A 21,716-nucleotide genomic window follows, 5' to 3' on the forward strand; every position below is an offset into this window, starting at 1 on the left:
CCTGGGCACCAGGAAACACAAGTTTAATCTTGACTTGAACTCATTGTGTGACCACTTCAAAACTCTTCAAGTGGAGATTAATACACATAATAGAATATAAAAGCCTCATAATTCACAGAAGCCTGCAATAGCTATCTACAAAGCAGTATTAAACTGACACACACTTTACACCATACAGAAGAGGCATCAATATTCACCTGCAACAGGAAAATGTCATCACTACCCAACTGTAATAACGTATCATTGTTGAGTTGTGATATCATGATGCCTTCTGCTAGAACGAGCGCAGAGTGAGAAAGGCAGATTTTGGGTAGAAAAGCAGCAGTCACTTGGATGAATACTTTTATTTGGTGACTCTACCATATGTTGCCATTATGGGGCCATTTGGGCTTCACGGGCATATGATGGTACGTAAGGGGAGTGTACGGTAAAGTTTGGTGACTATAACAAGCATGTGATGGGATTATTGGAGACTGTGCAGCAGCTGGGAGTCGTTACCTTACATATGGTAACTAGACTAGTCACATGATCGCATTATAGGGACAATGAGGCTGCACCTGCTGTAAGGTTATACCTTACAAACGGTAACTATACCAGGCATAGGATGATCTTATTGGGTCACCTGAGACTACACTTGGTATTAATTGCCTGCACTTGCACGCCTTATCTTTACACATCATATCTATGCCAGTCATATGCTGGCACTGTTAGACCCTTAGAGGCTTTAACTCCCATGTGATGGCTGTGCCTGCACATTTGGGCCTATGTCTTTCATGCAATGACTATATCATCAAGCAGAGGATGGTCTTATTTGGGATTTGAGGTTACACTTTACAGATTGTGGCAGCATCGTATTGTGGCATACGTATTTACGCATTGGCCTAGTATTGCCCTCTTTGCCCAGTTGCTCACACCATTTGGAGTATGAGCGTATTGTGATATATGATATGATATTTTATTTGTAACACGCTCATACACAAGTGTTTCAGAGCGCGAAAAACATTGTAACCTACCCACTCACTCATAGAGAGCTCACAGTTCTATGTGATATGTCTGCTTCATGAAGGCCACACAATAAAAAGACTGATTTATTTCAGCCGTTTTGTTTGCAGCCTTTAAAAGCGGAAATAGCACACTATTGGGGTATTTTCATCCTCCATCACTCTCAGAAAGCCGTACCCCTGGCAACACCCAGGCCAAACACACTAGCCCATACACACAAACATGCACACACACTCACGTTTACCCACTCCACATCTCTTCCACACACCACAAACATTCCCCTCCTCCCACACAGACACAAGCAGACACCCACTCACACACCAAAATGACTTACCCCGGGCACCCGCATCGCTCCTCTTTTGGCTCGGCTGCGCCTGTCTGACCCTGCGTGCACCCATTTGTGTCACAGAGGCTGACAGTTCGATTTAGAAAGAACGTTCGGAGCAGTCTTTCTAAGTCAATCTTTTATTTTTCAATGTTTTAAAAATGAAAAATGCACTCCATGCGGACGTCACAAATCAAAGCCTAGCAGTGATGATCATACCGGGCCATTATAGGGCCAAAGATGCCAAGTGGTGCGAGTACCTGGGCAGTGCCTGCAACATGAGTCTCTAATGACCATGCATGAGCCAAAAACTGTTGGCTTTGCCAATGCTCGACTTCCTTGTTCCCTCCTCAGGATTTAATCTGTAGTGGTACTTTATACCACCCTGTGAGGATTTAACGTCTGAGATCACATTAATTTACCCCTGCTGGGTCATCATGAAGCAACAAGCACCTGAGATGACAAAACTCAGCTGTTTTCCAGTCGGACGCAATAAGCGCCATATGTACCAAAAGCATGCATAACCCAAAACATGCCTGCTCTACAGTGTATTTGCAACCAGTGGCAACGCTAATGAGTCTCAGGCTCTCCCAGAGCTAGGCTGAACACGGAAGCCATGCTGTGCAGTGATTCCGCAGATGTTTTCTATTTTCCTAAGCCCATGGCTCATTTGAATTTGTGTATTCCAGAGGGCCGCATAGGATGATTTATTGTGGGTCCATTGAAATTCAAAGGAAGCGACAGCAGACTAACAGGAGAGCCGTTGTGTACCTGAAATGTCCTAACACCCATGTCAGACAAGGGCAGGCAATTACTGATCATTACACACACACCCAACTCCCATCACACTTCTCCACACGGATTAAAAGCGGAGCACGAAAACACACTCTGAGCGAGAAAAAGCACACGAAGAAGGAGCAGTTCCAAGATGGCAGTTTAACACAAGAATGAAGGCAGCAAGACCAGAGAGGGTTGCCAGGAGGGAAGTGCCCTTGACATCTAGAAACCGTTACTTTCACAAACCTTGGAAAGTGAGCAGCCTAAGACCGGGAACTAAAGCTGAACAAACCTACACTGTGCATCAAAGGTGTCCGGGGCGCTCCTGTGTCAATAACCCAGGTCGAGAGGAGCGATTGCCTCTGTGGCACTGTCCACGCAGCAACACTATATGAAGAAATCCACAAAGGATAGTGTTTTGAGAGCGCATGTGATGAGAGGCACGCAGGGGCGTCGCTAGGGGGCGGGGCTAGAGGGGTTATAGCCCCGGATCATTTGCTTGGAGCCCTGGATGAAGATCACAGGGCTACAAGCAAAGGCTAGCCCCGGGCCCGGGTCGTGCACAAACATCATCGCAGAAAAAAAGAAAATGAATCAGGCAGGCCCAGGAGGCAGCGCAGTCAGCAACGTTCGTTCGTGATTTATTTGAATGAAAAATATGTGAGTACACAACGAACATGGCTGCTGCTGGCTGCCTCCTGGCCCGCTTTGGGCTGCTACTCGTGCTGGACCTGGTGCTGACCTGACACACAGTCTGCGCTTGCACAGCAGCAGGGAGAAGCCGAGCCACTGCCCACCCAGGCACAAACGCACGTGCCATGGTTCTTCCCTACATGCGCTGTGGACTTGCAGTATCAGGTCACGCCCAGCTCCATGCCAGTCACCAGCGCGCCACCCATCTACACCTGTGTCTGTGTGTGACTGTGACCAGCCACTGACCCGGACCCCCCCAGCCGTGTCACCACATCCCCGGGCCGCCACCCCTTTGAAGCTGTCTAGCCTACTACGGGACCGAACCTAAGGTAGGTGACTTTGTCCCATTGAAAAACGCTCTCAAATCAGGCCGTTTGTCTCTAGGCCGCTAATCAGAATCCACTGTATTTAATCAATAGCTATGATTATTGCACTGCTGTTGAAGCTTGCTCTGGCCAGAACATGGGACAGATCAATGACCAGTGAAGTACTTTGCCCTCTGTAACTGCATTGCTGTGGTGTTACTGAATGCAGGGTTGCCGTTGCCAGGAAGAGTACCGCTCACAGAAGGTCTCCTGGCACTGCATGGTTCTTCGGTGGCTGAGGAGAGAGGGTTGACTTATAAAGGGGCTCATGAAGTCACAGAACTCGGCGAGATGATTGCAATATGTAGTAGCAGCAGTGGTATTAATAAGCTGTATTAGTTATAATTGGTATAATTCCCATAAAACACACACAGCTATACCATATACACGTTAATTTCATTGAAGTACGTGAAAGCTCATTTAAGTCATGACATCGTCACAGATTGCCGTGACGTAAATTTTAAAAAAAAACATGCATCTACAGAGCCACGTTTTTTCATACGTACTTAAATACAGCATAACGAACTAAAATAGTCTCTGAATTTCGCCAGAAATGATAGGCCTTCAATAATGATCTCATTCCATTTGGTTTGAGCAACATTTCATCAGCCATCGTTGGCAACATCAAGTGCAAACTTGTCTGCGCACACTCTAATAGGCAAGAGCAAGGTTGCTAACCGTGATTGGCTGTCGCTCTTCCCTCTGCCCCGCACCGATAACATTGCTAATATTTGGAGTATAAAGTGCGTAGACAGTGCCGAGACATATATTCTAAATAAATTTAAAAAGCCTTAAATTACTTTCATATTTAAGTAATCCAGAGACAGGCTAGATTACAATAATCTGCATAATGTGGTTCCATGGACCATATTGCAATAATCTGTTTGTATGGTATACCTGTCAGTTACTGGCAGCCATCCAGTATTAGACATATTTCAACAAAACATCATATATAGGAAGGAAAACCTTTGGAACATTTACTCCCTAAGGTAGAAAAAAGACCTCTACCTTCAAGAATGGATTATAGAGACAAAATACAAAAGCACAAGGTAGAGAAAAAGTAGTCAGCAACAAGCTAAATATTATCACCAAATACAACTTTTATTAGTAAATATTAAAAAAACATCATAAAAAACATACACATGTTAAAACCAGGTAAAAAATAAAGTGCAAGTGACACCAAGCTAAATGCTCACAATTGAATTGTAACAATTCATCTCTAGTCGTTCAATGGACTAGATACACAACTCCTATTCACACATTAATGTGGTATATACAGGAGAGGAGAAATATCGGTCAATGACGACCCAAATACATAGACCAGTAGATCTAATCACTGATAGTATGCCTCGACATGTTTCAGTTCATGTAATTTCTTGAGAACTTTCTTCAGGAGGGAGTATTTTGATCCGTCACTTTCTTTTTAGCATTCACTACAGCACTTCATAATTCTAAAGTGCTTGACCCAAAAAAGGTGCAAGCCTTTAGGGTAGAAGTAGGCAAGGGGAAATCTGGACAATGCTCCGTCTTCAAGCACAAAATGCACCCTTTGCAGATTCAAATTCGTGAGGTAAGGCATATGACGCTGGGATACAATAAGTGTAGTCTAGGCAGTATATGCAGTCAGAACGTTGTACTTTTCACTACTCTCCATCCGGGTTGCAGAGGAATAGACAGAGCCAGAGTGAGGGATAGAGTCCGCTGCACTCGCGTAAATCAAAACGCGTATCTGGCGAGTCCCCCGATCAGCAGAGTATTTTCTCAGAACGGGTTAGTCTTCAGAGGTGGAGTGAATACAACCCCTAGAGCCCTGATTCGTTTGGTTAATTTGACTTGCTTGCTTGGTTTTTCCAATGTGACACCCCCAAGTGATTTTGCATGCATGCAGGTTTGTTATCAATGCGAGGAAAGGGGTAAATCGAGTGATCAAAATACAGGTGATCACTTCCTGGTGATTTTGCAGGCTGATGGGGGGCTGTTTTTAAGATGTGGGGAGGGCTGATTTGAGTGGCCAAGGTGCCCCAGTGGACTGTACTATGCTGGTTATTGTGGAAAAATCATGCTCAAATGTGTGTGATTTTGGCTGAATTTTTTCAAAAATGTTCTTGTGGCGGGGGAGAACGTACCCCTGTACCACCCTGTTCAAGATGCGGCTCGCTCGCTGCGCTCGCACATAATTACATTTGTTATGTCCCACCACTTCGTAAGCCCGCTAGCTACCCCCTGTTAGTCCAACAACACCAGTAAGTGACTGTATGGTTAATGTAGCAAACAGGTATCTCTCAGTTGCTGCTTAAATACAATTTCTCAATCCATGCCAAGTCTTTGGCTGTCCTGTCCAAAGGCTTTTCTTTGTCATTTATAACCTCATAAAGTATTACATAGCATAGCACTACTGGATGAATGTGCAGGTTTTGGAGTGGCAAATCTTCCAAATGAAATGAGCATGACTCGCACTTTGAGCAGTATAGTTTGCAATATTAACGCTTGAAATCGCAACTTGGCGCGGTGCGTACCTTCAGATCATGTAGTTATGTGAAATTCAAACTTGCAATGGGCTCTAGCCCCGGATCTTTTACAAATTTAGCAACGCCCCTGGAGGCGCGTACAAGTGGAAACCGAAGGAGTGAATATACTTTGAAAGGCCAAATAAGATACTGTGTACAGAGTGGGCCGGTGCTACGTGGGTGCTCATCCAAAGGTCTCTGTTAGGTATTCAAGTGAGTGGTAATTACATTGTAAAGAAGGAACTTTGTATCAAAGTGGTCTTGCGACGGGTCGAGCTACACCCTGTGCACATTCCAAAGTCTTTGATGAGTATAAAGTGAACTGCAATTGGCCTGAGCCCAGCTGAGGGAGACTAATGGAAAGCAAAGAGGGGATCTGAGCCCGGCTGAGGCGGATCCGGTGTGACCTGTAAGTCCCCAGAGAAAGAATACTTTTGGAACCTTAAAATAAAGGGTCTGAGCCAGCTGAGGGGGATCCAGGGTGAGACACCCAAATCACATAATTGTAAGAAGAAAAGAACTTGCTATTTTTTATTTTGTACATCAATCCCTCGGAATCAATAGACTTTGATGAGAAATGAGACTTGGGCACAGAAGGCCCAGATACTGGAATTAGAACTGTATCCTTTTGTCGAAGAAGCCAGTGTGTGTGCTAGGCTCGAGTGAACCGCCTTGCCTCGTGCTGAAAACGTGGGGAAGGGAGGCCAATGGTGAAGTGTTCACAAAACTTATCATTTTGTGAACACTTCTTTCTTTTTCATGAACATTCCCCCACACTATTTGTGAAGTAGCAGTAAGGATTGGCAATAGGTTTTTTAGTATAGGCACTTTTATTTTGACAAGACTCCACAAGGACTGCATTATTATTTGATGGTCGTAGCTTGCTCCCATCTGTAGATTCAGGTTTAGATATATGCTTTTCACCCCCTTGTGAAAGTTCAATAAACGCCCTTAAACTGTGGTCACTTGTGTCTGTCTTACTTCGATACCATGCCTTCCTTACAAAAGGAAGGCAACCAGTGCACTGGATAAGAGAGCACCTAGATTTGACTTTGCCAAACGCACTAAGTACAGCACCAAATGGAGGATAAAGATATTAAAGGTGCTCTAATGAAGATTTATGGGTTTGGCGCTAGAAGGCAACAGGGAAGCAAGCTATATGTGGATTTTATGGCAGGTACAGATAGCAGGTGGGAACAAGATATAGGTTGCAGTCAGGCTGTAGGCAAGGGAGGCAGGATTCAACAGGCAGTAAGGTAGAAGGGTCATGGTCCAGGGGCAGGTAGTCCGGGGGTGCTTACTGGTACAATGTAGTGGCCCATTTTTCATGGTCCTGAAATGCAGAAGCACAGAAAGATTTGTGATTGTGGAGTGTGGGCCTGAACGCTGCTCCCTCCAGCTCCAAACATGGCCAGATAGGGGCCTTAGTGGTGGGCTTTGGAGAGGGGGACAGCTTCCGCCTGCCGGCACCAATGATTGGACACATAAAATGAAGCCCCAATCAATCGGGCAGTGGGGATGCTGGTCACTGCACACTACAAAGTGCTTCCTTGTTGTAGGTGAAAAAGACATCCATCTAAGAAAGCCACAAGGAGGCCACTGCATCAGGGCCCAGGAGGGCAGAATCTAAATCAAGTGAGCAATGAATGCCACAGGGGCATGAGAAGGATGCACTATGGTGCCTCCAAACAAGTGTCTTGCAATTCAAATAAATGCAGATCATTTTTTTTTTTCTTCAAGTATGCTGCGATGGCAAAAATATGCAAATTACATCTGGTAAGTTAGGAGGATATCTGTGGAGTGGGGAGGCCAAGTAAGCAAGGAGAAGAGATCTACAGCTTTGAAGATCCCACATAGAAGTAAGGTCAGCCAGGTAGTCCTAGGGGCCTTAGGCGAGGGCCTGGGGAGGGGGCCAGCTGCCACCTGGCGGCACCAATGTTTGGACACAAACATTGACGCCCCAACCATCGGGCGGCGGGGAGACGGGTCACAGCACACCCAAGGTACTTCCTCGTTCTAGGTGAAAAAAGGAAGCCATTTTAAAGGCCACGAGGAGGGCATGGCATCAGGGCCCAGGAGGGCAGAATCAAAATCGAGCGAGCAATGAATGCTGCAGGGGCATAAGAAGTGTTAAGAAATTAACCAAGTGTTAATTTGCAATATGCTATTGGATATAAGGCAGCAGTGGCTGTGTTGTCATTTTATAAGTAACAATATTAGATCGGTTTCTGAGGCAATGCTGTTCATCTTGTCTTGTGTTGATAGGTGTTCTATCTCTGTGAATAAGTAAATTCCTCTTTTAAATGGTTAGGAAGACAATTTTTACTTAGCCGTACACAGCAGGTTTTATGTATCTAAACTTAGCAACCAGTGAATTTAAACTGTTGTGCGGATCTGTATGTATTTTTGTTTATTTTAAATTTTGTATATGTATATGTATGATATACTTATTTTTTATTTCTCTGTAAATGGCATAAGCCGGATAAAGTATTTACTGCTAGGCAACTTAACAAGATGGCATAGGGGTTGGCATCTGTGTCTTCTATATGCCAATGTTTAATGCTCAATCTCTTTAAATGTGAGGGTGGAATGGTCACTTTTCAGAATTGTGAAAGAGCCGATGCAGTAGAGCTTGGTTTTTGATGAAGTGCAGAGTAAGCTGGAGCAAAATGAGACTTAGGGGGTCATTACAACCTCCCTGGTCTGGAAAAATACTATTAATTCCGGCACCAGGTTTTTTTCCAGACCAGAAGAAATACAAGTTTGCCGGTGTGGGCAGGGATCTACCGGCAGTCCTGACCTGCCAGTAGTTCAAGCCTCTACTGGCAAATAAATACCAGAATCACTGGCACTGTTACTACCGGTGCTGGGGATTCTAGAATTCCCATCCCATGGAGGCCTATGGTACTCCATGGAATGGGACCTTTCCGCCATCTCCGCCACCCATAATATTCAGGTAATACCGAGATATCAGCCGGTGGAGACGGTATGGGCAGTTTCCCGGTACCCCACCGGAATTACCGGTGGGATACTGGGAAACCTGTAATGAGGGCATAATAAGTCTTCCCTCATGGAAATGCAGATTTACACAAAATAATTTAGAAAAAACGAGGTAGAAAACTTGAATCACATCATCTCTGAATTTTTCCTAATGGAACTTGATTGAATTCATTGAGGCGTCACCTAATCGACAATAGCACAACTAATTGGTGTCCTTTTTGGGCTTAGGAACATTTTATTTAAATGGTATTTCATATTTTGCAGATGGAACTAACCATTTGAGAGACATTCTCAAAACAGGCAAGCTGCGTAAGTAGAATGGAGAAAAGTGATTTATAGAAATCGAATTAGCCATTACTTATCTATTTATTGATATATTCATTGATACTTTGCTTTTGTCTTATAAATATGTACATTGTCTTAGAAAGTTTAAAATTTGAAGTTTCTAGAACAATAATTTGTCAACCTGTAAACATGAATAATATTTCGAGTTGCTCACATGGTTTCACATCTTTACTTCACTAAGAGGACAACTGGGCTAGAATTCACATGAAGTCACTGACGTTAAAAGTAATTTATACTAGGTCCTTGGTTTTTTGGCAATTATTGGTCTTGGGGGTGGGGGGGCCTGGCGGTGGTTTCTTTGTCAGGGGTCTGTGTGCTCTCTCCACCGTGAACCCTTGGGTGAGCGCCCCTCCTCCTATTTCTTGCAGCAACATGGTCTCCACGTAGTCCATTGGGTTAGATCCCTCTTCACCCTCCAGAAGCCCCACGATGCGTATGTTGTTCCTCTGGGCACGCCCTTCAGCTTCCTCCGCTCTATTTTCTAGGTTGCTCACTTATTGCTTCAGTATGTGAATCTCCGAGGCATGAGATGCGCATGCAGCTGTGTTTGAGGTCACTTCCTTCTCCAGTTTGCCTGTGCGTTCCACGATTGCTTTTACATCTTGTCTAAGTAGATTCACATCCACCTGTACTGTGCCAACTGTGAGTTCCAGTGCTGCCTTGAGTTTGGCCATAGCTGGCTCTAATTTAGTTTCCCACGTTACTTTTAGGTCCGCAATCGCCTCCAGGGTCTGCTGATCATTGCGTGTTGAGGTTGTGTCCATTTGTTGGTTCCTTTCCTTACTTCTACCCCCCTCCGTTGGCTGTGGTGTCCTTGCAAATTCCTCCAATGTGGGTTGCTTCCCTTTTGTCTTGGGCAGATTGGACGCCATCTCGGTGTCGCCTTGTGCCTCAGTTCAAGATGGCTAGGGTCTGGCTTCCGACACTCTTGCATGAGCTGGCGCAACCGGTGCTTAGGTCTTTGAGTGGGCTTCCAACTCATAATACTCTGTATCTTGTTGGTGCTGCCCCGTCAGATGGCTGTAGATCCTCAGTCTTTGTGTCTGTAGCCTAGACCCACTATTGCTGTCAGGATTCTCGTTCCTCAGTCTGATGTCGGTTTCAGTGAGTTAGCTTGCCATCCTGCTGCAACACCACAGGTGTAATTATGTGTCTTCGCGCACCAGCAATCACACTGTCCTCAATGTTCCCAAGGCTTTCCACTCCGCTCCTCTTCGGCGAAACTGCTTGAGCAGCTTCCCTAGATTCATCTAGTGTCTGTACTTTACTGTGATGCTCTCCCACTTTCCGCGATCACAGTTGTTTTGTTCTCTTTTGTTCTCCCATATACATTGTGTCTGCCAGCTGTCCGTCGGTGGGTGTGCCACTTTAAGACCCGTGCAGATCTCATTGCAGCTGTGTCTGATTAGAGTCCCCACCACAAGACTGCTTCATGGTGATCAGCCTGCTTCTGACCTTCTGTGACAGTCTCCAAGGCCCCCTCCATTAGGCTTCCTCGCAATTGCCCCTCTGGTATTCCAACGTGGCTGGGGCTAAGCACTTCTCTCCTCCGCCTCCCTTCCTCGTATCTGCTAGGTCCTTAGTTAGCATTTTCGGCACTCATCCTTTCATACATATGGGGTCAAATCATACAGGTATGCTTTGATTCGCGAGTTGTCAATCCATAGTTAATGCATTTAAGTAAATTCAGCAGTGATTACCAAAGCCCTGTAAAATCCATTTGAAGCAGGTGTAAGGGGGATGCGGGAAGGTGACATAGATTTTCGATTTCTCCAAAGATATTTGTCAGAGGTTCAGGTTAGAGGGTCCAGGCAATACAGCCACCTGGAAACCCAAGGAGTATGTGGGCATGGAAGAGTAGGAAAGGTGTGCGTGATGTGCAATTGTGAACATCTAAATGGCTTAGAAAGACGTTTCTAGCAGCTGTTCTGCTGAAAGAATGAATTACTGCCATAAATGAGGCAATATGATTCTAGATCCAATGGTGTAGAAATTAGACAATTTTAGCTACTGTTCACTGCATGTGGAAAGACATTGTAGTGCAGTCAAATAAATGACCATATATTCTGATGGTTATACATGCTATGTTTTTTCCTAAAGTGTCTGATTGATGCAGTCTTTGATATGTTATTGTTGTGTGTACTTCTACTGTGTACATGAGATTAATACAGTGAACAGGACATTAAATCAAGAAAACGTAAATAACAAAATGGAGTGCATGTGACCTTACTTCATGCCAAAAACTATTAAGACAAAATCATATAAAACCATCAAAAAGATATTTGCTTTGTTCAGAAACACTAATATAGCCCTACTGCATTTATTTAATTGTATTTGAAACACCTAATATACATGAACTAACATGAAAACATACAAATAATATTGTATGACATTACAAATCTTAGACAAAAATAAAAGCCCACAAGTTCAAAAGATAACATAACCAGACCTTGTTGCACAAATTGTATGAAATTGATCAAAGGATCCGGGTCTTTTATGATCTACCTAAATATCAATGGCATTTTAAAGTGCATTTTACTTATTTCCGTCTTCTTCGGGGCATAAGAACATCGATAATGTGTCCCTGGATTGGTATAGCAATCCCTGTCCCTATAGGACATACAAATGAGTTACTGTATTTACATTCACTGATGTGTGGTATCGCCGCTCATGTTAACATAGACTTCACTGGTAGTGCGAAGTACGGGTACTTTTTGTTAGTTTTCTCCTAAAACTAGGGAGCCCCAAAGAACAAAGGGACTACTATTTTCAGTGGGACCTTTACTTTTCGTTCTTCGTGTCAAGACTCTTAAAGTTAGCTTTGTCCGGTCCTTCTACGACCACATTGATGTTTTGCTGATTTCAGGCAACCGTCCTATGTGCTGATATCTGGGGAAAAGGGTGGAGTGTCCAAATGTCATGTAGCCAGTCATGTCCGGAGGGTCTTAAAAGGTAACTATGCAAATGTTGGTGCAGATTGGTGGAACGGTGTGGAATTGTATATGGAACAAACTAACAGATTTTGTGCTATATATATATATATATATATAGAGAGAGAGAGAGAGAGAGAGAGAGAGAGAGAGAGAGAGAGAGAGAGAGAGAGAGAGGTGTTTATATGCTTGATATGCTCTGCACATGGCTTTGCTTTACTCCCTAAAACAAAACAAAATAAAAAGAGGCACAGTTTATCACCAGCCTCAAGCACAGCCAAGTACTGTATGTGGCTTGAATATCTATGTTTAAACGTAAAGAGGACATGATTCTTTTAAAAACTTGGCTAGATCTAATGGCAACATTTGGTGGAATGGAAATGTGGGAAATTGGTATCCAATTGAGTTCTGCATTAGCAGGTCATCCAAAGAAAAATGCCTAAATTCAGCCTAGAATTTGACCAGTGCACTGATGTGACCAGAAAAACGGATACAAATAAATGTGCAGGTAAAAAGCTTGCATGATTTAAAGCACTATTATGCACCACGTTCCAACAAGAGTCCCAACTAGTACCAACCGAAGAACATATCTAAAGGCGTAAATCGGATACTTGTTGAAGCAGCCTTGTAGGCTTAGCATGCATCCTGATGATGGCAGACAGGACACACGCACACACGCACCTTGCCTCCCTTATTCAGCCTCAACATGGTGTTTCTTCTGCATCTCTCTTGGCCTCCCCATCCTTCTCCGCCCACTTGCACGCACACCTCTGAAATACAGATGCTTCTATCCTCTGAGGCTCTCCAACCTCATCTATCAACTACTCTACCACACACCAACTTCCCCTCTCCCGTACCACCATTCACTCTTTCAGTTGGCCTCTGCAATAAACAATCTCTCTGAAACAAGTCTTCCTACCTGACTGACCACTTCAACTCTTATCACCCTTAACTTTCCTTTCATGCGGTCACAGAAACCTGGATCTCTCCTCCAGTAGTGCCCTCAGACTGGGTCCAAAAAGCTGAATTCGAAAATGTGAATGTTCACTATTCCTTTTGAAACGTATGAAAGACACTGGGCTGTAATCAATGGTATAATCCTGCGGTCTGAATATTTAACTGTCCTAAACGTTCGAGACCTCTGCCCATGACTACATTTCTTCTATGCCAAATGGGGGTGCAGTGAAGTAGGGGCAAAGAGCATGTGACATGCCCTCTCCATTCACCTGTCACTCCTGTCACTTAGTTACATCAGTATCTGGGAATAAGGGGAAGGGACAACATCCACTATCTTGCCACCACTGCAGCTGATAGACTGTCTCCTGCCTCCACCGAAGACCTTGCATTAAAAGGGTGACATATGACGCAGTTGCTTAAGTAAAGTTGATTGTACAAGAATACAGTTAAAAAACACTGTTATTTAACACAATTGTGAGGTGTGCGAGGACTCTAATCTTGATCTCTCAATTAGGCACAGTTCTCTTTGCTTAATATGGATTTCGAGCTGTAGTTGTTATCTCGTTATCAGTTCTGTCTCTCTCAATAATAGGACCTTTGCATCCAGGTTCAAGGATTCAATGATTTTCCTTTCAGCCCCTTCATCAAATGTTCATGGGAAGCTTGACTTCAAGTCTCAGAATTCAATGTTCCTCCCTTCAGTCACTTTCTCCCTTTTAATCATTTGAAGGGTCTAGAAACTCGGCTTCCATGTTCTTTTGTGCAGTGGTTCTCCTTCACATCACTTTGTCATAGCGGCCCTCCATTCGGTTGTCCTGCCTCACGAAGTCAGGTACCTGTAACCCGTCCTCCAGTCTCAGTTTTGCTTGCCTATTTGTCTCCATCTCATTGTCTGGTTAATCACATACACCTGCCATTTAGGAACACATCTGCAGCTCTTTGTGATCCCAGCCTCTGGCATTCCTCCTCCAGCACACACTCTTGTCCTATCTCAGCGGTGTCCTGTTCTGTTGCCTGGCTATTTATTTTATTTATAAAAATGTTGTAATGTCCAGAACAAAGGGTATGACAGCGTTTGGCACGATAGGCACGAGTGAGAGATACATTTGACACAGTCATTAGTCGTGTTGACAATTGGTTCAGGTATTAATCGTATTTGTCGAGCAACCTCTTGTTTACAAGCTTTTGGAAGGCTGTGTAAGATTGCTCATTTCTGATGGATGCAGGAAGAGAGTCCCAGAGAGACGGAGCCATAATACAAAAGCTGACACCTCTGGCTATGTTGTTGTCTCGTCTTCACTGCTTCTCACGAGTTGCATATCTGACATCCATCATCTCACTTGTGCTCAGAGTGACTTCTCGGACTCCCCATACTCCAGCGCTGCATACCATACTCGCCACCTCACAGTCTTCTATGTCCCTTTTCTGATCTTCAGTGTTGTTGGTGTCGGATGACCATAGCCAGGGAAGGCAGACTTATGTTTTCTTGAGATGCTCTGTCTCACAGAGGTCGACCCACCACACAGTTAAAGTAGGAGCTACATGTGAAGGAGAGGGCATGCTTCATCTCCCTGGCCATCACTTCAGCTCTCTCCTCAGAGGAGTGAGGCATTAGAATAGAGGCGTCCCTTTCCATTCACTCTCTACTTCTGCTTAGATACAATATATAACATAACATCAGGCGTGTGCAGACTCCTATGTCCTGCCAAGTTATTACTTTCCTTTAAGAAAATTGAGCATTGAGAATGGGGGATGCCTCTGGGATAAGTAGTGGCCTTTGTCACACCCTGTTCCCGGTTCCATTTATTTTGTTTGACAATTTTTCCATTTGCTGACAAAGTACTCTAATAACCTTATATTGCGTGTTGGTCCGCTATTTGCTATTGGCTCAGGCCATTAACACACAAGTAGGGTTTTAATGCACATACTGCCCATCGTGGGGATACCTCCATTACTGCGCAGCCAAGCACTGCATAGCCAAACATGTTTTATGCCACATTTTGCCACATATATATATATATATATATATATATATATATATATATATATATATATATATATATATATATATATATATATATATATATATATATACACACACACATATATGTATATGTGTGTGTGTGGGGGGAGGGTTAAGGTGATAATAAATGTGTGGGACTATGGGGGGAGTGGAGTGTCTCCTGCCTAATACGTATGCAGTGAAATGAGTTTAAAGAAAAAGTTAAAGTTTACAGTTTTGGCAGTACAGTGTTTGAGTCACAATAATCACATAGATCCCCCCATTGTGGTGGGCTATAACACTATTTAGTAATCCTTTATGACATGGCAGTCAATGAAATTTAATGGATCGTTGGCTTTAATCGACAGTGCAAGCCTGCGATCTGAACATTTTCATTACTAAATCCACCTGCGCCTGTCTCTATCCACCAGCCTGCACCGTGCTTCTAGTTGCCCGCTTCCCTCTCTACTCTTCTCTGGCATTCCCTCTTCAGTCTTGCCCCATATCCACATTTTTTTACTTACCTTTCACTCGATTATCTCCCTCTTGTGCCTAGCGCCCACTGTTGACCTAAAAAAGTGCTTCCATTTGGAGATCCCTTTTGATTTTGTATGGCAGCCATCTTTATTTGGGCTAGGTTTTCTTTCATGTGAAGGCCCTCACCAGTTGAGATGTTAAAACCCTCCATGGTAGGCTCAGCTAGAAAACAAGGCAAACAATTCCATGATCTGCCCCTATCTGGAAATCGATGAGTGCAAGTCTTTTCCCTTATACTTGATCTATGCTCTTGCTGCTGATGCATCCTTGCTTAATGTGTTTGCATTTGGAGGAGTCCGATATTGAACTCTGGTGGGTGTGGCATTGAGGTTAGCATGGATTCTGAGGATAGTGACTAGATGCCTTTATGTTGAGCTTTACAAATGTATTTTATTTCCTGTAGTTGCTAAAATACGGGGCTAGACACTAAAAAAACGTTTGGGGTTGCACCCTTAATGCAGTAATATAAAGTAATATAATATGCAGTAACATACATATGAATTCTCAATTTGTTACCCTTTGTATACTTTAATAAGGACTTTTGGTAATTGCACCAAAAGAATATTCCATTACAGCCAGTTGTAACAGGACTCTGTGCTCTATACAGGTGTCAAATCAGCTTGCCCAGAGCTGCAGAGATTTCATCCGGGAGGGCATTGTCATGAAGGACACTGAAGACCGCATCTGGGATAAGGTCCGGGAGCAGGTTGACGATGAAGGGCAGGTGATGCCACTGCACGCAATGGCGCAGGATCAGAAGATGAATAGAGACAAAAGTAGGAGGACCGCTCCCCTTGGCAAAAGTACTTTATATGAACGGTGAGCAAAATAAATGGCCGCTTGATTAAAAACCCAAGATTGGGACATGCTGATTTAACTGATGTTTTGTATTGAAGGTAAACCACTATTTTTTTATTTTCTAATCTTAAACATGCACTTCCTATGCCGAGCATTTGCAGTATCACACTGTGATTACACTGTCCATGCAAATTATCTGTGGGATTGTTCAAAGTTAATTTAAAAAGCGTTATTGAATAATTCCATTAATCCTTTTCAAATGAATTGTAAATGTTATTGCATTTTAACAGACACAAATGTTAGTGCTAACCTTTATACTCTGCTTCCTGTGTATCCCAAGATGCAAACAGCATTGTGATAGGGACCATCATGCTCTGTTCAGGTTTGCACTCTGTCTCAGGAATGGGCGGGGAGGGGACAGAGCGGATGTGAATGAGAAGGAAAAGAGGGTAGGGGACATCTGAGACAGGAAGTGAAAACATGGATCATGACACGATCAAAGCCAATGGGGAAAAGGCTTACCTCATAAAGGTGATAATCCATAGTACAAAAAGAAAATTCTTGGACAGCTTAAGTAGGGATGTTAAATTTCACACCGCCAGCTGGTATCTGTAGTAGAGGGACAATCTCCACTCTTAGGACCTATAGTGGTCCAGCTACCAGCATTGGGTAGAACATGTAGGGTCAATGCAATGCGACGGTCCCCTATCCCCCTCCGGCTAAGACAAGTATTAAAGGTGGATAGAATCCCCTGGTTAAATGGGCGGAAAAGCATTAATTTTTGTGTGTGAATATTTAGGCCCAGAGGAAGCTCCTTAGAAAGAGTGAAACATGTGTTGGTCTGTCAGAAAGAAATCAATTATCAAAATTATCAAGTATGAACATCATTTATAAACTTGTATGAATTGTGAACCATGGCCTATTACAAATGTTATTTTTTAAGTGCTAATTAAATATCTCAAAAGGCCAAGGAGAAATGTCAACATTCTGTTTGGACATTTGAATTAGTTTTTTGTTAATCCTTTCTGACAAAATGTACGCTTATAGGGTCTTTTCAAAGAAAATTGTTTACAACTTTTATTTAAACCTTTTTTTCATAGGTTGCAGCATCCTCTTTGAATACTCATCTGAGATGGTTACAATTGGTACAATCCAATAAAACCTTAATCAACATAAGATTCCCACCCCTGTAGTCCCCCCAACCCTGCCGCCCACCTTTTCAGATCCATTTCTGAACAGGGGCAGTTGGCAAGTTGGCACAGGGTATTCTCTCAATGTCAATAAGATTCACGGCTTGTTGAATATTGTTAAATGTGCTCCTTCCCTGATAAAACCTGTTTGGTCACCCTCCACTAGAGAAGGCAAGACCTGGGCCAACCTATTGGCCAGAAATTTTGATTATACGTTGGTATTGTTATTGAGCAATAATATGGGACTGTAGGAGGCACACTCTTGTGAATTTCTCCCTGGTTTCAAAATTAGGATGGTAGAGGATTCCCCCCTAGAACTTGTCACTTAACCTGTTAACCAAAATGAGTTCAACAGAATTGTCAGGTGCTTGATTAATTGGGTTCTAAATAATTTATAACAAAGGGCGGTGTATCCATCTGCGCCAGGGGCCCTATTTTTGAGAGCTTTCATTGCCCTCACAAGCTCTTCTGATTCAACAATGGGGCGGTCAAACAGCGTTCTGCCCATGTCCTCAAGTTCGGGTAACTCTGCCTCACGTATACATTCAAACTGATCTTGGGGGATACCGTTAGTGGCAGTCATCATTTCCGTAAAGCACTTATCCAAAATATCTAATTTGGTTTCATCTTTATAATGTACCTGCCCAGTAGGATCTGCTAAACCCACTTTATTTTTTTTTTTTATTTTTTTTTTATTTTGGATGGCTGATTAAATCAACCTTTCAAAACGAGGTTTAAAACAAGATACATACATCATTAAAAGAAACAAAAAAAGAAAAAGAAAAAAAGAAAAAAGGAGAAGAAAAAAAAACATCACATGTTAAAATCACATGTTAAAATCAGATACAACCATACCACAATCAAGATATATATAGAGAGCCAAATACTATCCTGTTTCTTCCATTTCTTCCAATGGGCAGATTAGTTACTCACTTAAATATGGGACAAAATATTTTGTTTAGGAAATGGATAGTGGCTATTCTTATTGTTATCTTTGAGGTTGCGAACAGCTCATACCATAGCTCATCATTAGAGCTATGGTAAACACTTTAGTGTTTCTGTTAAGTTGCTCCTTCAGCTTCCGTACTAGGAATGTATTAGCTTTGTTCCCTTTTGGCATAATACAACTGTTTAACTTTTATAATGGATTGCGCTGTGCAGTCCACTAAGTGCACCCTCAGCTTATTCTGCACAATTCTCAGGTTTCTTAATGATCTGATTGAACATATCAACTTGTGGGCTCTTTCGCTTATCTCCTCCTCTAATTCCTCCCTCAATCGCTTTCTATTTTTTGTGTAAGCTGTCAAGTGTGCTCCTCTGATCATTGCCTTCATTGCATCCCAGTGAGTGGCTTCTGTTATGGTTACATCAGTGTTTTCTTTAATATAATTGTTTATGAATTGCTCTATATGATCCCTAAGCGCTTATATCGTTGAGTATTGGATTATAGAGCTTCCAAGATTGTTTATCCGGGGAACTTATCTCTGGACCAGGAGGTCTAAGGACACTGAGGCATGATCCAATAATAACCTCGTCCCAAAGTGAATCTCCTCAGTGCATGGTACCAGGGATGCCGATGCTAATAAAAGATCTATCCGTATAAAGGTGCGGTGCACATGAGAGAAATATGTGTATACTCACTGCTCACCGCACCTTAGGCTCCATATATCCACCACCATCATTCCCTGAAGAGTCTAACGAAGATATTTGTTTAAATAGGTGCTGGAGGAGGGGTGAGTTTTACCTACTTGAGGGTCCGGGACAATAATTAAATCACTCCCTACCATCAGTTGGCCCTCAATGGAGTTATCTCGGTGAGAAAGTCTGATAGGAAATCACTTTGATTATCATTGGGAGCATTGAGTGAGATTCGAGTAAACATCCGCCCAAACAGTGTTCCCTTCAGCCCCACAAACCTGTCCCCGGGTCACTTTTGGTGTCGAGCTGCATAAAGGGGAGTCCTCTCGCAGTAAGGATTCCAGTTCCTCCTCTTTTCAAGCCACAGGATGCAAGAAATTTCAGTGGATACTGCCTGTCGTGCAGTATGTGTATGTCCTTTAGCGTCAAGTGAGTTTCTTGGAGAAAAGCAATCACACGAATAGCTTCAGTGAGTATTCGGATCATTGATCTGCATTTGTTGGGGAAATTGAGTAATTGAACGTTCCATGTGAGAATCTCCACCACAGATGGGGGTTCGAATCAGTGCAGGGGGTTGTTTGCAACATGTTATGGACCAAGTTGGAGTTCCCATCGTATTGTTGCTGATCCATGGGGAGTGTTTAGTGGTTGCAGCCATTTTACCTCCAATAAACCAAGAGTAGTAACTAACAGCAAAATAACGTGAACATGAAATATTTGAGCCATTCCCTTAGCTTGGGCTAATCCCATTGGGCGCTCAGCCCGCTTGTAAAGACCCTGTCCAGCAGTTTGCTTATGACCTAGTCATCATCTGTACATGGGTATCTTGTGTACCCACGGACCGGTGGGTATTCGTCTGAGAATTATACATTTATTCCATTTATTGAAATCATCACCTTAAAATGTTGGGATCCCTGGAAAAACTAATTTTGTGTTGTCTCATCCTCAACACTGTGCTACAGAATTAGTCCTTATTATTTGTAAATTATTTACCTAGGTGCTCTAGCCCTTTTATCAACTCCAACCTAGATTTACTGATAATTGATAAAAACCACTTTAAAACACAAACCATTTCACCCTTCTATCACTGTTTGACTTTGCTGAACAGCGTTTGGGAAAATTACAACCATGACCACCTGCGCAATTACATTGATGGAGCTTCTAATAAGTGACTTTCCATTTCACAACTGACTGAAGGCCATTGCACAGCCAGTGGATTTGCTCAATTGTTATCAGAAACTGGTTCTTGTTTTTGGTGCTTTTTGAGAAGACACCTGGAGTAAACAGTCCTTTTTGTTTTTCTCACTGCTGTTTTAAGTTAAAAACTCACCTTGTGGAATTGTTATTTTCTCTTCTTTGGATAAAACTGCGCTATATCACCTGGTGTTTGTTTATTTCTGTTCGGCTCTGCAAATCTTCAAATGTACAACAGTCAGTCAATGCTCCAACTGACTGTTCCTCTCCTTTTGTTTGTATCTTAACAAATAGCTGGGTGATGGTCCATTATTGCAGTTTACGGTCGATCTCCAGTTTGCCTAAGAGATAAAAAGCTGAAAAATCATTGACTTGGAACAACCAGCCATGGAGATCTAGTGGCACTCTGAGTAGTGCTCGACTTATTTGAACTTTGAAAAAAATTCGGCTCCAATAACTGACGCGAATTATCTGATTAAGGAATCTGAGCTATTACTGAGTGATCAGTGGAGATAAACATGGAAACAAATTCAACAGAGAGATTTGCTGGTGCTTTACCTGAGGGGGGGGAGATGGCTGTAAGAGAGGTCAATAAGCCTTATATAAAGTGGGCTTTAGGCAAACAGGCTCTCTCGATTAACTAGACAGTGCTCCTCTTCTCAGCAACTGTAGAACCCCCACCAGCATTTGTATTCCCAAGGTTGGGAAGCTATGATCTTACTAAGATCCACTGGGGTCGTTTACAGATAGAGGGATGGAAGTGTTGTGGTACATATGACGAACTGACCACCCTGACTCTGCCACATCGAATTGAGTATCATATCCCCAGGTCCAAAACAGCAGCTGTGGGTAGAGGAAACATATTCCTAGGCATAGACCAACCTAATTGGGCAAAGCAAAGCAGAAAAAAATCCATGTCCCATAATTCCTCTCTTGAACAAAACTGAAGCCCAGATTGGATCCTGGGAGTGAAATGTTGGCTCTTGGAGGGGGTAAACCATATAGAAGACCCAGTCCGGTCACTTATGCCAACAGCGAGGCTGGAAAACATGTGCCTGAACCAGACGACTCAAACCATGTTAACAAACAAAAAAAGTACTACATTACCCACAATCCCTTGTTCTCAACAGAGGAAATCTTAGACAAGACTAGCAAAATGCACTTACAGATTTGGACTCAGAAAGATAATGGGAAAAACCGGGGTAACCCACAAAAGTGTTTTATGTTATATAGTGGACACTACTCAAATGTGCATGCAGACCAAGAATCTAGAACCTGGAGAGAGTAGAATGTGCAACGGAGAATGTAGAGGAGGGTTTGAACAAGAAGAGGGAGAGGCTGGAGGAACTGGTGCCGCTGTACTGGACAACCAAGAATTAAAGAGAAACTGTTTAAAACTTACAGGACTCCTGACCTGTCTGTAAGTAGGGAACATAATATTTTACACTGTCCAGAG

The 21,716-nt window shown here is 43.0% G+C and overlaps 1 protein-coding gene across 1 annotated transcript in view; it reads left to right on the forward strand.

The window, feature by feature from the left end:
- LOC138452855 (uncharacterized) overlaps window positions 1-21,716 on the forward strand; it is a 1,928,742-nt gene that overhangs the window by 159,842 nt on the left and 1,747,184 nt on the right. The window contains exon 7 of the mRNA XM_069605205.1: window positions 16,048-16,259. Coding sequence (XP_069461306.1) covers window positions 16,048-16,259 — 212 coding nt within the window. The remainder of the gene's footprint in view (window positions 1-16,047; window positions 16,260-21,716) is intronic.

Source organism: Ambystoma mexicanum, chromosome 4p, assembly GCF_040938575.1.
Source record: "Ambystoma mexicanum isolate Mex_15411 chromosome 4p, UKY_AmexF1_1, whole genome shotgun sequence".
Classification (NCBI taxonomy): Eukaryota; Metazoa; Chordata; class Amphibia; order Caudata; family Ambystomatidae; genus Ambystoma; species Ambystoma mexicanum.